Source organism: Rhea pennata, chromosome 24 (assembly GCF_028389875.1).
Source record: "Rhea pennata isolate bPtePen1 chromosome 24, bPtePen1.pri, whole genome shotgun sequence".
Lineage (NCBI taxonomy): Eukaryota > Metazoa > Chordata > Aves > Rheiformes > Rheidae > Rhea > Rhea pennata.
In genome coordinates, this window is record NC_084686.1 from 416,765 (window position 1) to 431,210 (window position 14,446).

General features: G+C 38.6%; 1 protein-coding gene across 1 annotated transcript in view; it reads right to left on the reverse strand.

Moving 5' to 3' along the window:
- The window catches only part of KMT2A (lysine methyltransferase 2A), a 56,922-nt gene that overhangs the window by 19,049 nt on the left and 23,427 nt on the right, over window positions 1–14,446 (reverse strand). The window contains exons 5-20 of the mRNA XM_062594754.1: window positions 13,413–13,647; window positions 11,909–11,973; window positions 10,725–11,096; window positions 10,027–10,100; window positions 9,046–9,174; window positions 8,075–8,188; window positions 6,746–6,892; window positions 6,395–6,490; window positions 5,529–5,649; window positions 4,588–4,701; window positions 4,067–4,251; window positions 3,307–3,480; window positions 2,380–2,490; window positions 2,058–2,131; window positions 1,406–1,599; window positions 359–465 (exon numbers count right to left, since the gene is read on the reverse strand). Coding sequence (XP_062450738.1) covers window positions 359–465; window positions 1,406–1,599; window positions 2,058–2,131; window positions 2,380–2,490; window positions 3,307–3,480; window positions 4,067–4,251; window positions 4,588–4,701; window positions 5,529–5,649; window positions 6,395–6,490; window positions 6,746–6,892; window positions 8,075–8,188; window positions 9,046–9,174; window positions 10,027–10,100; window positions 10,725–11,096; window positions 11,909–11,973; window positions 13,413–13,647 — 2,312 coding nt within the window. The remainder of the gene's footprint in view (window positions 1–358; window positions 466–1,405; window positions 1,600–2,057; window positions 2,132–2,379; window positions 2,491–3,306; window positions 3,481–4,066; window positions 4,252–4,587; window positions 4,702–5,528; window positions 5,650–6,394; window positions 6,491–6,745; window positions 6,893–8,074; window positions 8,189–9,045; window positions 9,175–10,026; window positions 10,101–10,724; window positions 11,097–11,908; window positions 11,974–13,412; window positions 13,648–14,446) is intronic.

The following is a 14,446-nucleotide window of genomic DNA, read 5'->3' on the forward strand; positions in this document are numbered from 1 at the left end:
AGGAGACTACAGCTAAGTATGTACAATACGAAATGCAACCTTAGGAAGCAGGAAAATTAAACTGTATTCCTACAGGTATTTCCAGTATCTTCCAGGATCAGAAATGCATGCTGCTTACATAAACGCAGTGATTTTAATTAGTGAATTGCCTTAAAAAAACACCTCTAAAGTTAAGTCCACACTACTTTTTAACTAGAACAAGATGGGTTACTTTTATTTCAATCAAGTCATACCAAGATAACAAAACAAACAAACAAACAAACCCTTCAGAATCAAACATCCAGCTTGTCCACAGTACCAAGTCTGCAGTACCGCTTAGATCAGTTGTTACCAAAATGAGTGTGTGTCAGGTACTTACATTAGCACTATCATCACCATATTTCAGGCACAATGCACACTGCCTGTTGTCTTCTACATCTGGAGGTGGATTAAGTTCAGGACTATCCTCTCTGCTTCTGTCAGAACCTTGTAGTTAAAAGAGAATGCTGTTTATTTTTGAAGGTCAGGGAGGTAAAAATTTATCTGGAAAAATTGTCAGTAGGTGAACAGAGCAGAAGAGCCAACTAGTACCCTAGAGTTGCAATAACTACCTTGTAAAGCAAGAAAAAACAGGCAACAGCCTCTATGCAGCCCTTGTCTGGGGGAAAAGAGGCAGAAGAAAATGTATTTCTAGGCCCAAGCTCAGCAGAGGGAATCCAGACAACTGTTTAAGCTTAATTCTATATTTCAGTCTCCCTCCTAGCCAAGCTCCTCTACATGTCTCTCCAGTCTAGAGTGACAGGCAGAAACAGGGACCAGTGCACAGATGCAAAACCCATAAGACAAGACACAAAGCCCTATAGGTTTTGCCTCCTTCTGTGAGCACAGGGTGAAAAATCCAGCAGTTAGAGAAGAAAATAAAAAAAGAAAGAATCTTCACTCCCAAGCTTTTGTCCTCCACGACAACCCCTTCTTGCAGGGCTACTGCTCCTGGGTCAGATCCAGAGGTTTTTTTAGTTCATTTTTTGTTTGTATGCTTGCAAACACAGCCTAGACCCACTAATATGAATGTTCATATTTCCTCCTTTAATTCCACGTCTCACACCATCTTTTCATTCCTGAAGTCAACTCCACTAACTCTCTTCCTTTTTTCTATAACGTACTCTTGCATCTGATTTGCATGGCTTTGTGTGACATTCTGGAGATGTTTCAAGCAGCTATGGCAAAACTAGGCTGCACACTGCCTATTACAGTCTGAATTAGAAATATCTCATATGTAACAGCCATTGAATAATTTCATGTCACACTGGTCTTCTCAATTCTTCAATGGTATACAAGACTAATATGGCCCTCTCTTTACTACTAGAATGTTTCTAATAAAGCACCCTAGGTTTGGGGCTATAGCTGCTACAATCTATTTTCTTACTAGAGATAGGTGGTGTAGGAGGATGCAGAGGAGTTGGTGAATCTGGCTCTCCAGGCCCTTTGGGTTTTGGAGCTGGAATGATTTTCTTCATCAGAGGGGGTTGTTCAGTGCGGTTGTTCTCTTCACGCTCCTGCCACTGAGCATAATTATGGTCAAGCGAAGGGGGCAGCACTGCATTCGGCAACATACCACTGCTGAAAATGCAACAAGGAGTCAGCTGTCAGACCTGGCTACACCAAGTGACCTTGTGCACAGTACACTAGTGCTACCAATACTCAATATCCAGTAACAGTTCATTTAATTACTCACAGTCCACATGTGCTCTCAACAAAGGCTATGACCAGTCACTTATATGTCAAGGTTTGGGATGTGGCTGGTTGTCTCTTTTGAGAAAAATGGATGCTGAATAAGGGCCACACCAGATGGGGGAAGGAGAGGGAGGCGGAAGGAAGGACAGGTCTGATGAGCCAACAGCAATATACCTAGTTCTAAATCGTGCTTTTGGTCTCTGCTTCAGAATCATGAATTGTGTGCAAAGACCAGGGAATGTAATCACTGTTCTACTACTAAAATTCAGGTTCTCTTGATACTTTCTGCTTTGACAGCTGGCAAACTGCAGGGTGTCGCAGTCAGACACAGAACAATTACTTACTTGCTTGTTACTTTATTTGGCTCCCAAAATCTGGATTTTTTTACACTGAACCATGGAAAAACACGCTCCATTTGCTGAAGGAAAACAACACTCAATTAGAAATGTTATATAACATACCTAAAAATCCAAAGAAATTCAGCCAAGAATTTCTACTGCAAATGCACAAATAGTAAGATTTCACTACCAACTTTGACATGGTATTATTATAAATCTTGGAAATACCCAAGCAATGATAAGCATGACAGACCTTTTGGACTCCAGCAGCAATATAAACAGAAATATGATACAAATTAGATTTCAAAGTAACTGCTGTCCTGCTCACCCGAATAAAGAAGGACTTGACCATGCTATTGGCTTTTTTAACTTCTGGCTGCCCTCCATCCGAATTAATGGCTGCTTGAATTATCTTCACAATATCATCACTAAATTCCAACTATAAGAAAGCCACAAAATTTTGTATCAGCAGGATTGCCTCTTGCACAGCTATACCCCCCTCATACTTTTAAGGTATCAAATGAACTTCTTGATGACTAGAACACTGATTTACGCAGAAAAATAGCTTGGCTGTAAAAAAACAAGTATTTCTGTGAATTTGCAAACTGACTAGCACAACTGCTAAACAAATAAAACTGTAATTGCTCACTTCTTCTTTCTATCAGAATTTGACTGCTGACTTTTACTTAAACCAACTAAGCTACCAACCTCACAAGGATTTAGCCATAGCTTGGCAATGGCATGTTTGCAATTGCATTTTCGAATATACACCTCTACTCAAGATTACAGGCTTTGGGGCATGGGAAAGAAAAAACTGCTCCTCAGAAGGAGAACTGACTCATTTCATAGCGGCAGTTTATACAAATCACTCCTAAAGACAGTACGCCTCCAAACATAAATTATTAGTTTCCAGATAACGGACTATCATCAATGTCATTCGCCTAGGCTTTTTGTCAGACACTGCATATAAAACATTACCTATATCCTGTTTCTCTGAACACAGATGTTTGACTAAGAGCAGAGGTGCTTTAACTAAGTATCACCACTGGTTAAAGGGACTCATACAACAGTGCAATTTGTGTGTCATTGAGTCTGCATGAACATGAGTGCCAAGTAGAATTATTTTTAGCATCACATTAACCCATTTCCTAGTTCATAAAGAAAAAGCTTCAGCATGCTCAGTTACAAATATCACAGGTGATAAAGCAGTTCATAGGATCTATAATTAGAACGAAACTCTAAAACTCTGACGTACCACAGAAGCGTAACCTCCCTGATCCATTTTTCTTTTTACTCCTTCCAGATCCAGAGGTTGCTGTTCTTCCTGTTTACTGACTTCTGTTAGGACAGGAGGATCAGGACCTTCAGGAGAGCTTCTAGATGGGATGCTCTCTTCTGTCTCAGGATTTAAATCAGGTGGCTTGGCTGCCTGTTAACAACAGCAAACCATCAAACAGACATTGGTTATTTAGCATTGAAGTGTGGCTCCTACTCGCAACATATTCTCCTCCACATTTACAGACACAGAGTTTTTCATTAGTGTGAAAGAAAGGCCACTCGAAGCCCTGTATTATCTGAAACACAGGGACAAATACATAAAGATACTTAATCAGCTTTTTTTGCTGCAGACCTCTAAAGCACTCAGTAAGGCAGAGAGATCAGATATAAAGGTCAAACTCATTTTTCAGTAGTCATATTTCTGAATACATACTTCAAGACTAAGATCCTGTTCTTCTCTCAAAGACACACTTTTACCATCACATACCTATCATCTCCCTATTCCATGAAGAACTCTATCCTATTTTTCCTTTGTCCTCAGCAGTCATATCATAGATATCTACAAGTTTTCATAAGAACAAACGGAAGAGAGAAAACAAAAAAAAAAATCACAATACATGTTGTTTTAACTACAGTAGAAAAGCTTTCTGAAGTATGATGCAAAGCAATACTAAAACTCAACTGAATGCCAGGCAATACTTCAAGCCAGTGTATGTTAACAGGAGGCTACAACTCACCTGCCTATAACGCAGCAAATGGCTAGTAGTTCTGGAATTCAACAGGGCTGTTAAAACCTGCTTCAAAGAAACCTGCAGCTCCTTCTCCAGTGCAAGACGCCATTCTGCAGGATGCTGTTCTGTACAGTTAATGCAAGTGTATGCCACACTCTCAGGCAAGTTAGAGAGTATCTCATACATTTCATCTGGAGACAAAAAACAAAACCAAAACAAAGAATAAATCTGAACTACTTACTGACAGACTGTATGTATCACACTTGCTGTCTAAATCAAACATCTTCCCCAGAACAGAAACGCTTTGTATTGATTGAGCCTGCATTTGAGGCCAGTCATAACTGTTCAGGCTGTCACCAATACTAAAACTGGTTTGCCTGTAACCTTTCTATAGGTTTTTTTCAGACAGGTCAAAACAGGCAAGGGCTTTTATGCAACACTGAAGAAGAAAGGTTCAAAAATGAATTGCTTTGGTCTACTTAGCGCCTTATATTCTTAAGAGCTAAGGAGGTAAGAGCTTGCCTTACCTGAAAGGTTTTCACATTTGGAGTGGACCCAGCGGTCACATTTTCCACACTGCATCATCTTACTCTCATAGTCATCATCATCATAGCATTTGTCACAGAGAGGACAGAAGTTTCCTGTAAACAAGACGGGATTTTTATCAGTGGTTCAGCTGCCACATGCATCTCAAAGGCCAGATGGTTACCTACTAGAGCATCAAGAAAGCAACTCTCTAAAACCTCCCCAGCAGTAAGCTGCTGATACTATACATCTACTTTTACAGTACTGAAAACAATGGCCACAAAAATCACCTGCCTGGAAGACCACTACAATTCCATTTACTATCCTACAATTATTATTATTAGCCTACAATTCCATTATTAGCTACACTTTTTTTTATGGTAAAGCTGAGAAAGCACTATGTGCAGTTAGCTTTACAGAGTGAAATAAAAGCGACAAAGATGATGCATAGGCAAAAAAGTATAGTAGAATAAACAGGATTTTCTACCCTGGGATTTTCCCAGAGTGCCCCTCCTAGCTTCAAAGGCCTAATGTGCAGTAAATAATCCAAGGAGCAATTGCCCTACTCACAATAGGAATTTCATTACTCTTAAGTCAGGACTCCTTTAGAATATCATTTTCTCAACTACGACCTCATGCTCTGGACCAAAAGGTCTATAATAATTGCTATTGTTATTTTATAGGGTTTAAATTCTGGAAACCTCAAACTCTGCCAATAAAACGGCACCAATTTTTGTTAGTTATTGTAAAACCTTAGAATTTAGCTTCCCTATAAGAGCTTTTGTTATACAGGCTCTGATTCTTGACTATAACAGTAGGCTGCCCTCCTGTTTGTACCCCTGACAAGCTGGTAGGCCCTCATTTCACTCTCATCTGGCACTGTCTCATTAGAATCAGACCATCTCAAAAGACATCTTCTGTAAATAACCACAACTTTATGTACCTTTAGCAAAGAGTTTGGCACAATCATGACACAGTGAGAAGTCATGAGACCACTGCGCATCCCATCCTTTGCCTGGTGTTGTTGATCCACAGCTCTTGCAGCGAACGCATTTGGTACATATCTGGAAAAAGAGACATTTGGCAAGAGTTACTTGCTTTTATCCAATGGCTTCCATTCTTTAGTCCTAATGAAACATTTCATAGTTTTTATTATCTGATGAGTGCAAAAACCTTACACAACGGAATAAGGCATTTCAAATACCAGCAATTCTTTTGAAGGGAAAAGACCTTCCTCCCTTTGTCCTTGCTACCTGTGCTAATGATAATATTACCTTTCACATGAAAACAGCATGTGTATGCTGGGACATTGCAGTATTTTTTCTGACTTAAAATATAAAGTCATATTTTATCAGTTTTCCAACTAAGAGGACAATACAGTAGAAGAGACATTAACCATTAGTACCAGGTACACCATGACTTTCTCATTTGTTTAGAGCAAGAAGTCAAAAGACACTGAACAGTACATTAATACAATTTGTGTCTCAGAACCAGTGTCAATAGTAAGTTTGCTAAAAAGCAAGTGTTTTAATTCTACAGAGTTCTTCTACATTCTGAGACTATGATCAGAAGAATTATTACATCTAAAAAAAGAAATAATCCCCGTAAAAGCCTACTTGTTCAGAGAATTACCAGCAACCTTAACCTTAGTCAGAAATCCATTTCCAAATGTACCTTCCAATGCCTTAGGCACCTTTCCTTGGAAGGATAAATAAATGCAGCAGAGCAAGTAATTTACAGAGTTTTAGTCTGTAGCTAACATCAGTCAACAAGTGAATTACCCAAAAAAGAAATATCAAGAAATCTCACCCAAACTTTCTTTTTCTTTGTGGGTTTTGTTGGGTAGTTTGGGCCCAGGCACTCAGGGTGATAGCTGTTTCGGCACTTGTTGCACTCCAGCAACTGCTGCGAGAACAATGGGAAAAAATATTTGAATAGAAACCCAAGAAAGGAAGCAAAATCCTGGGTATATTCATTTTTTATTAGGTCTACTACCCAGGACAACAGGAGAAATTTGCAACTGAGTGACTCAAGATAAATTCATAATAATACATAGCAGTATTCAGACAGAGATTCTGTGCTCCACCTCTTCCCCTTCCATGCTTAACGGCACCAGAAGAGCTTTGGCTGCCCACTTGGTTGCCCACCGGTTCGGGATACCTTGGTGGCCTGGTGCTGTCTCCCACACACGTGGCAGAACTTGCAGCGACGGCAGCACCAGTTTTCCAGCTGATCCTCTAGGGGCCGCTCGCTCTCCTCTAAGCAGAACTTGTGGAAGGGCTCACAACAGACCTGACAATACACAAACTAACAGGGGGAGGGAGGGAGGGGGGGAGGGAGAGGGAGGTTTTAGCAAGTCAAAAGCTTTCCTGAATTCCCAAACAAAATCACTTGCTCTCCAATCTACTTCAAATTCCGCTTTACAGAATAGAGATATTTACTGACACATTATACTAGGTAAATTGTGTGCATACTTCAGTTAGCCTAAATATATGTTTGCCTATCTAAATTAAGCATCCTGCAGCAAACAAGTGTTTGGTCATTTTTATTTAAGTGTTCTGAGTACGGTTACAGGCCCTATAGGCCTTCAAGATTGCTCACCCTCTCTTTCAAGAGAAGCCAACTGAATCAGAAAAACATCGTTTGAAGAAGGAAGAGACATGTAGAGCCAAGAGACCCATCTTTCCCTTCATTCAGCTTAGATGGCCCATTTGAAAGCTCTTGTAATTTTTAAGTATCATCTATACGGCCGATCATGTTAGGAAAAAAAAAAAAAAAGTCCTTTGGGCACAAATACTGCAAACCCGAAGTCAAAAGGCATGTAAGGAATCCATTTTTTTTTTTCACTTTAGCAGCTTGACTGAGAAGGGAATGGCTCCACGTAATAGCATTCACATGCAAAATTTAACCTCATTTTTTTTGGGGGGGGGGGGGGGGGGGAGTATTGTTCAGCAATTGTAGTCAAGCCTTCTCTACGGTGCTTCCCAAGGCAACTGGTCTGATACATTGAGAAGACACCTGTCTTTTCTTGGGAATGCATTTAATAAATCTTAAGCCAATATAATGTAAGCCAATGCTTATACAGCACCAGCAGCTTCTCAGTCACATTGCAGTAATGGTTTGCAGCTCCGAGTAGATACAGGCACATGTGAGAAAATCAACAGAGCCTAACCCCCTTTTAAAATTATTAGAAGCACGATTTTGATTTTAAGTTAACAGAATGCAAACCTCCTGCTTTACAGAACAGGTAAGGGTCCAAATTATGTCTTAAAAAGCAGCCCAGGTGCTCTTGAAAATACTATCTTCTACATCGAATAACAGTTTGCTTCCAATGATTTGAGTATCTAGCATTTTTAGTATTCTCGGACAAAGTGTAGCACAAACAGATTTACAGATGTTATTTTATTTTCCTCTGGATTGAGGGAATTACAAGAGTTGTTTTATAACATGGTGCATAACTAAATCAAACAGCAGAACACAATGCTTTACCTCCACATGTCCACTGCTGGCACAGAGAAAACAGACCACCCTGGGAGTAATAGGTACTGAGGTCACGATGCCTAACCCACCCATCTCCCAAACATTCTCCACTTCACAGTCCTCCTGAAAGCACAAAAGGATATATCATCATGCAGAATAAAAAAATATAGTATCAGTACAAAGTGCTCACATTGTTGCTTCATACATTCTTTGTCTGTAATTAAGTGTTCTAAAACCAAAGTTATTTTAACTTCTACCTTGGTCTACTTTATAGCGTATATTAAAAGAGTTACACCTCATCACTATTCTTGGCAAGAGCTCAATAATACACTACCCTTTGCTCTACAGGAAGTAAACTTAAAGAACAAAACAAAGTTTTTCACAAGTGCAGAATTACCACTAAAAATGAATTTTCAGAATAATTAGACTTTATTAAAACTTCATACTTGTATAAAACACTTAGGAGATCTCACTATAGCCTCCAGTATTAAAACTTATAGAGGGAATGAAAAATTAAAATAGGAAAATACGATTTTTTATTATTTCAACAACTGTTGTTCAAAAAAGTACATGATTTAATCAGTTTAAAAAACCCAAATATACCCAAAATGTTGTGAATTACAAATTACTAACATTTTCCCCAAATCTTGTTGACTCAAGTGGTGGTAAGGTTTTATAGTTCCATCTTAATGGAATAATTCTTCATAAACCTCAAATTCTTGCTCATCCTCACTTTGACAGTTAAGGTTTAAAGGTTTAATTGTCTCTTCATCCAGTACTCTAATTATAAGAAAAAAAAAGGCATAACAAACTTCTAAAAATCAACCAAATGACTTGTCACAAAGGTTCCTATTTACAGTTCTCTCTGAATGATACCAGACACGTAAACTTAGAAATCACTATTAGCACACTTGAGGGGCTGTAGCACCAGCGTTTAGAGTCAGTTAATATTTAAATACTTAAACCATTTGGTCCTCTACCTTGAAATCCACTCGAATTCTATGGACTCCATCTGTAGGTGTTTTTTGCTTGGAACTGCTTCCATTAGTCAGAGTACTGAGCAAATTCAGTGTGCTGCTTTCTGGCTTGCTGATAGGAGGGGGCTTTTCCTAGTCAAGTAAAGGAGCCTGCATTAATCCCCATCCCAAACATTATACTTGAACAGTAAACCATATGAAACACTTCAGGTAATTCATATACAAACCTCCCTGAAACCAGCACAGAATTAAGAAGTTTGCAAAAGTTCAAAGAAAGTAATAATTTTGCAAACCCTTTTATAGAGTATTCCAAACATAACTACATTTCTACTTCAATTTGCTGCATCTTCCTCTATTGTCATGTCATTCATTCTGTTCTCTTAACAGAATACTGCCTCTTTGATTTTTTTTAATGCAGTGGGGCAAGCGTGGGCATAACTAGTATCTACACATTTCTCATACAGATTTAAAATCATGTTTTTCACAAAAAAATGTTTTGTTTATAAAAGGAAGATGGTTCCATTTTTTAAACTAGTAAATATGGACAATCTAGCCTCCGTCTGACAACGTGTAAGTCTTGAAACAAGTTAACATGTGAATTGCATCTTAGTCATATGTCAAGTAATTTGGTACCAATGTTCTGATGCCAAAAAAATCCTTAGCATCTGCATGACATGCTCAGACTCACAACAAGGTACACATTTCTTCCTGAATGGATTGAAAATGTTTTCCTTTTTATATATCACATCAATCTTGAATAGTGCTAGGAATCAAGTTAGATCCATCTTAAACTGAAGGGGCAGAAGTGGATTCTTAATGAGTTTTTAGGATACAAATGGTGTTCCTATTGACATTTTAAGCACAAAAGTTTACCAAAGAGTTAATACGGACAATACACTTCTATCTAAAGTCACACAAGTTTCAACTTATTGAAATGTATAGACTATAAAAAACAAAACAAAGCAAAAAACACGTAGCATTCACCTTTTCCTTAGGTTTCTGTTTCACAGGGAAAGTTGGACGAGGAGCAATTTTTTTCTGTTTGCTTTGTTCTGTGCCTACGGAGAAGTAAAGAATTTTATGAGCATTTCAAGTAACAACTACTTGCAGAAAGGAAAAGCGATAAACAAATTTTGTAGTGTGAGATGAATTTTAGATTGGAATTTTTCCTTCCACTTTTATGACTACACATCACTAAGTACAACTTGAACTTCTCCTCAAGGTATAACCAGTCAGGCTTATTCTGCTAAAAATCCCAAATGTTCCAAGTGCCAGGACACAAAAGTCCTGGAGGTGCTGCTTTGTTTACTGTTCATGTTGTTACGTACTACAGGCAATAGCAGGCCACGTTTTACTACTAAAAGATTACATTCTTGTATTTCACATCCAGACTATGAATAGCCAATAAACTTAATGCTACTGAAACTATACTTTAAGATTGCCACAACTGCGTGACTAAAAATCACACTAAAGATGGACATCCTTCCACTCACCTCTATACGTACAGTGTAGTTCAACAGAAGGACCACAGTTCTAAGTAAAATTCCCCAAAATAATTTGCTGAAATCTCACCAGACTATAAAGCATTTAACAATTTTAGAATCCAACAATTTTTAGCAGTATTAATGTTCAGCTGTACTTAACAAGATTCAAACGTATGGAAAACAAACAGCCACATTTACCTGTTTCTGGCTGTGGAGTCTGCTTTTTCTTAGGCTCAGAAGTAGTCAGTTTAGGTGCTTCTTTTTTCAAAGGTCCTGAGCTGGGTGGCTGAGAAGGAGGGAGCTGAACCAGCTGGGGAGCCTGTTTGCCAGTCCTTCTGGCACTAGAGGCAGGGACCTGCTTGGGCTCCATCACCGGGACAGAGAAATTTCCATCCTCATGCTTCTCCTCAATAGGCTTACGGGCAGGCTCACCGCTCTTCTTCATGGTATTATCTTCTCTTGCTAAAACAGTCTGAGAAGTTTGTTTCTGTCCAGAGTCCAACTGGTTCTTTCCAGAATGGCTTTCTTTCTTTTCATTTGCCTTGGATTTCTTCTCTTTCTTTTTTGCAGCTAGGAAGAAAAATCATCAATACAGTCACACAGATGAAATTGCATGACTTCAAATTACACACAGCACTTTAAATAAGGGAACAGACATTTTGTTGTCAGAATTTTGTGTTGTTCCTTCATATGGAAAAAAAAAATCAGTACTCCAGAAGAAAAGTATTTTTGTCAGTAAAATTAATGCACTTGACTTACGCTGCAATCTCTGTTCTAATATTGTGGGCCTCTATTCTGACATATCAGTAAACAAAATGCTTCTGCAGTAAAGCAGACACACAGCTTAACTGCACAATAGAGAAAGCAGACTTTGTATGGTGAAGGTTCAAGGAGTTTTACGACAGCCACCTGATCACTGTCACACTAACACGTGGACCTCCAATAATCCAGTCCTAAGAATGCTGAGGTTTAATAGAATGTGTATGATGGCTCTCTTAAGCCCTATGTCAGAGACAAGGAGGCTCCAAGAGATTCTCCACATCATTCAGGAACTGGTAAATCTGACAAATGCTTCACCTGAAGCACAGAGGGGAGACTGATCATCTATCAGCAGCAGTTCCCTACAAAAGGGAAGAAAAACTACGAGTCCAGCAGTGAAAATGGCAGCCACCATTAGGGATTATAGAAACTGCCCTTACTCATACCTCTCTTACAACTTTCATTTGACATCATCAGAACAGTCAGACTCCCTGTTAACAGTTGGTTTCACACTAATCTTTTATAGCTCAGTGTAGCCACAATGACAGCATAAAGAAAAAAAGTTTAGGATATGAAAATTTCCTCTCTGGTGCTACACTCAAGAGTGAAATCTTCTAGCCTACCTTTAGCTTGCTTCTGGAGATATGCTTTGGAAGGCATCCATTGTAGATTCTGACACTTCCTCATTCTACAAAGAAAAAATGTGTTGTGCAATTAGAAATCAGAAGAAAAATGCACAGACATTAGGAACACATTTGGTAAAACTTCAACAAGAAAAACTGAGATTAAAAAAAAAGAATTTACCAGTCACTCAATATTCCCAGTTGTCTTTTCCAAATAATTATTTTTTTCCCTTCAGAAATATTTAAGACCAAAGAAGCTTTTTGTTTTCACTTGTATTTTCCTTTTGGTTTGCCACACTCAACATGCAGTTTTGAGGTTAATAAAACTGCCAATGCAATAACTGTTTCACTGGAAAATCCCCCATCAACTACATTTCTTAGATGTTGGCATTTGAGAAGTATTCTGATACTTCTCAAATGCCAGTAACAGCTCTAAGAAACCAAACCACACTCTCTGAACTGTAGGTTTTCTGGAGTCCATAGGCCATTTCAGACAAAACCAGTCACTCTGCTTATATGGAGTGGGGTTGAAACCAAGTGTTTGATGTGTTCTACTTCAATTCCTATCTTGCTTACGTTTACCACACAATGTCTCCAATATGCTAGGCTAGACTTTTTTTCTTGCAGCAGGGCCGACGCTTTTGAAACTTTGCCCAAGGCCTGGGTAAAGCTACTAAGAGTATGACTACTTACAGATTGTAGTCTGCAGAGTGTTTTCACACAGATGAGCACTACCCAGCAAGTCTCATGGCTATGCTTTATAAATAGCTTTCATATCACAACAATCTCTACTGATACCACTTCACTTGCTGCCTTTTCAGACAGATTTTCCAGTCTGGTAAAATTGATTTAATACAGCAATTGAAAAAAAGCAAAACATTCAGACTAAAGTAACACATATTAAATATGTGTGTGTGTGTGTGTGTGTGTGTGTGCGTGTATATATATATATAAAAATAAATATATATATATATTTAATACATGTCACTATATATATAATTTATTTATAAGATATATTATATATATTAAAAATATAAAGGAAAGAGTGGTATTTCTTAGTGACATCCAGAGACATCTTTGTTATATTGTTTACTTACCAGAAAAACATCATTTAAAAATTTTCTTTTCAAAAAAGTCAGCTGAGAAAATACTTGTCTTTTTTTTTTTTTTTGGTGCCTTTCTTCAATAACTCATACTACCATAGTCATGAAAGCCACTGGTCTCACACTAAATGTTTTACAATCCTATGCCAGTTTCTTCAACTGGGGAAAATAAGTTAGCAGTGAAATGCAGAAATAGAGCTCGTAGCCAGCACATCTCAGATCAACATCTAGTCTCTTAAATCAAATTTTTTTTAGTCCCTTCTGCCACTCAGCCTTAGCCCAGGCCAAAATCCTTCAAAGCCTGAGCTACAGGGGCAGTTCATCATTCCCTATCCAAGGGCATGGTTGTGCTTATTCCACCTCATGTAGGGATTAGTTAACAGTTTCTTAAACACACTTACTTGCAGCACTGTTTCTTTATATTGCGTCCACCAAACTTGGGTTTGTCTAGACAGTTAGTACAGACACCACAGTCTTCTGGAACCTGACAGCCTGAACACTGCCCACAGCGCCTTGACCGTCGGCCCTTCTTCACTGGAGGTTCTTGCTGTGCCTTGTTTCTGGTAACTGGCTTAATTGGTTTGATAGGTGGAGCAAGAGGTTCAGCCTCTTCTGAGCCAGCTATTGATGACTTATCTGTGGAAAAAAAAAAAAACAACTCTGATGTGAATTCACTGATGTTAAAGAATATTTCAGAAATGTGCAGCTTGCTAATGGGATTAATTCTATCAAGCACAAGTTCATCTGCAGAGCCACACCAGGGGTACACACACACACACACAGTGACCCCCCCCCAAACATATATAATATATATATACACATGTGTGTGTGTGCGCATATATATATATATATATATATGCATGTATACACACGTGTACATACAGGTATATATGTGTATGTACACATTCACACATACTTCAGTGGACTGAAAGCTTACTGTATAATCTTTGATTTTTTTTATATAAAAATATTAAAAGAATCGGCAATTCAGTTAAAGTAGCATTTTAATTTAAAAAGCACCATTTGGTTTAATATACTTTCCCTTGTTAATTACTCACTCCCCTGTTAATTACTCGAAGTGCTCAGTTGTACAAGTTCAGAAATCTAGCCACATATATAATATATGCAAAGATGCCACTAAACAAGGTAGTGAACAAACAGATTATGCATGAATCCACAGATGCAAAACTAAAATCACTGAATGGTTGAGGTTGGAAGGGACCTCTGGAGATCATCTAGTCCAGACCCCCTGCTCAAGCAGGGTCACCTAGAGCATGTTAGACAGGGTTGCATCCAGGTCGGCTTTGAGTATCTCCAGAGAAGGAGACTCCACAACCTCTCTGGGCAACCTGTTCCAGTGCTCCGTCACTCTCACAGGGAAGAAGTTTTCTTCATATTAAGATGGAACTTCCTGTGGTTCAGCTTTTGCCTGCTG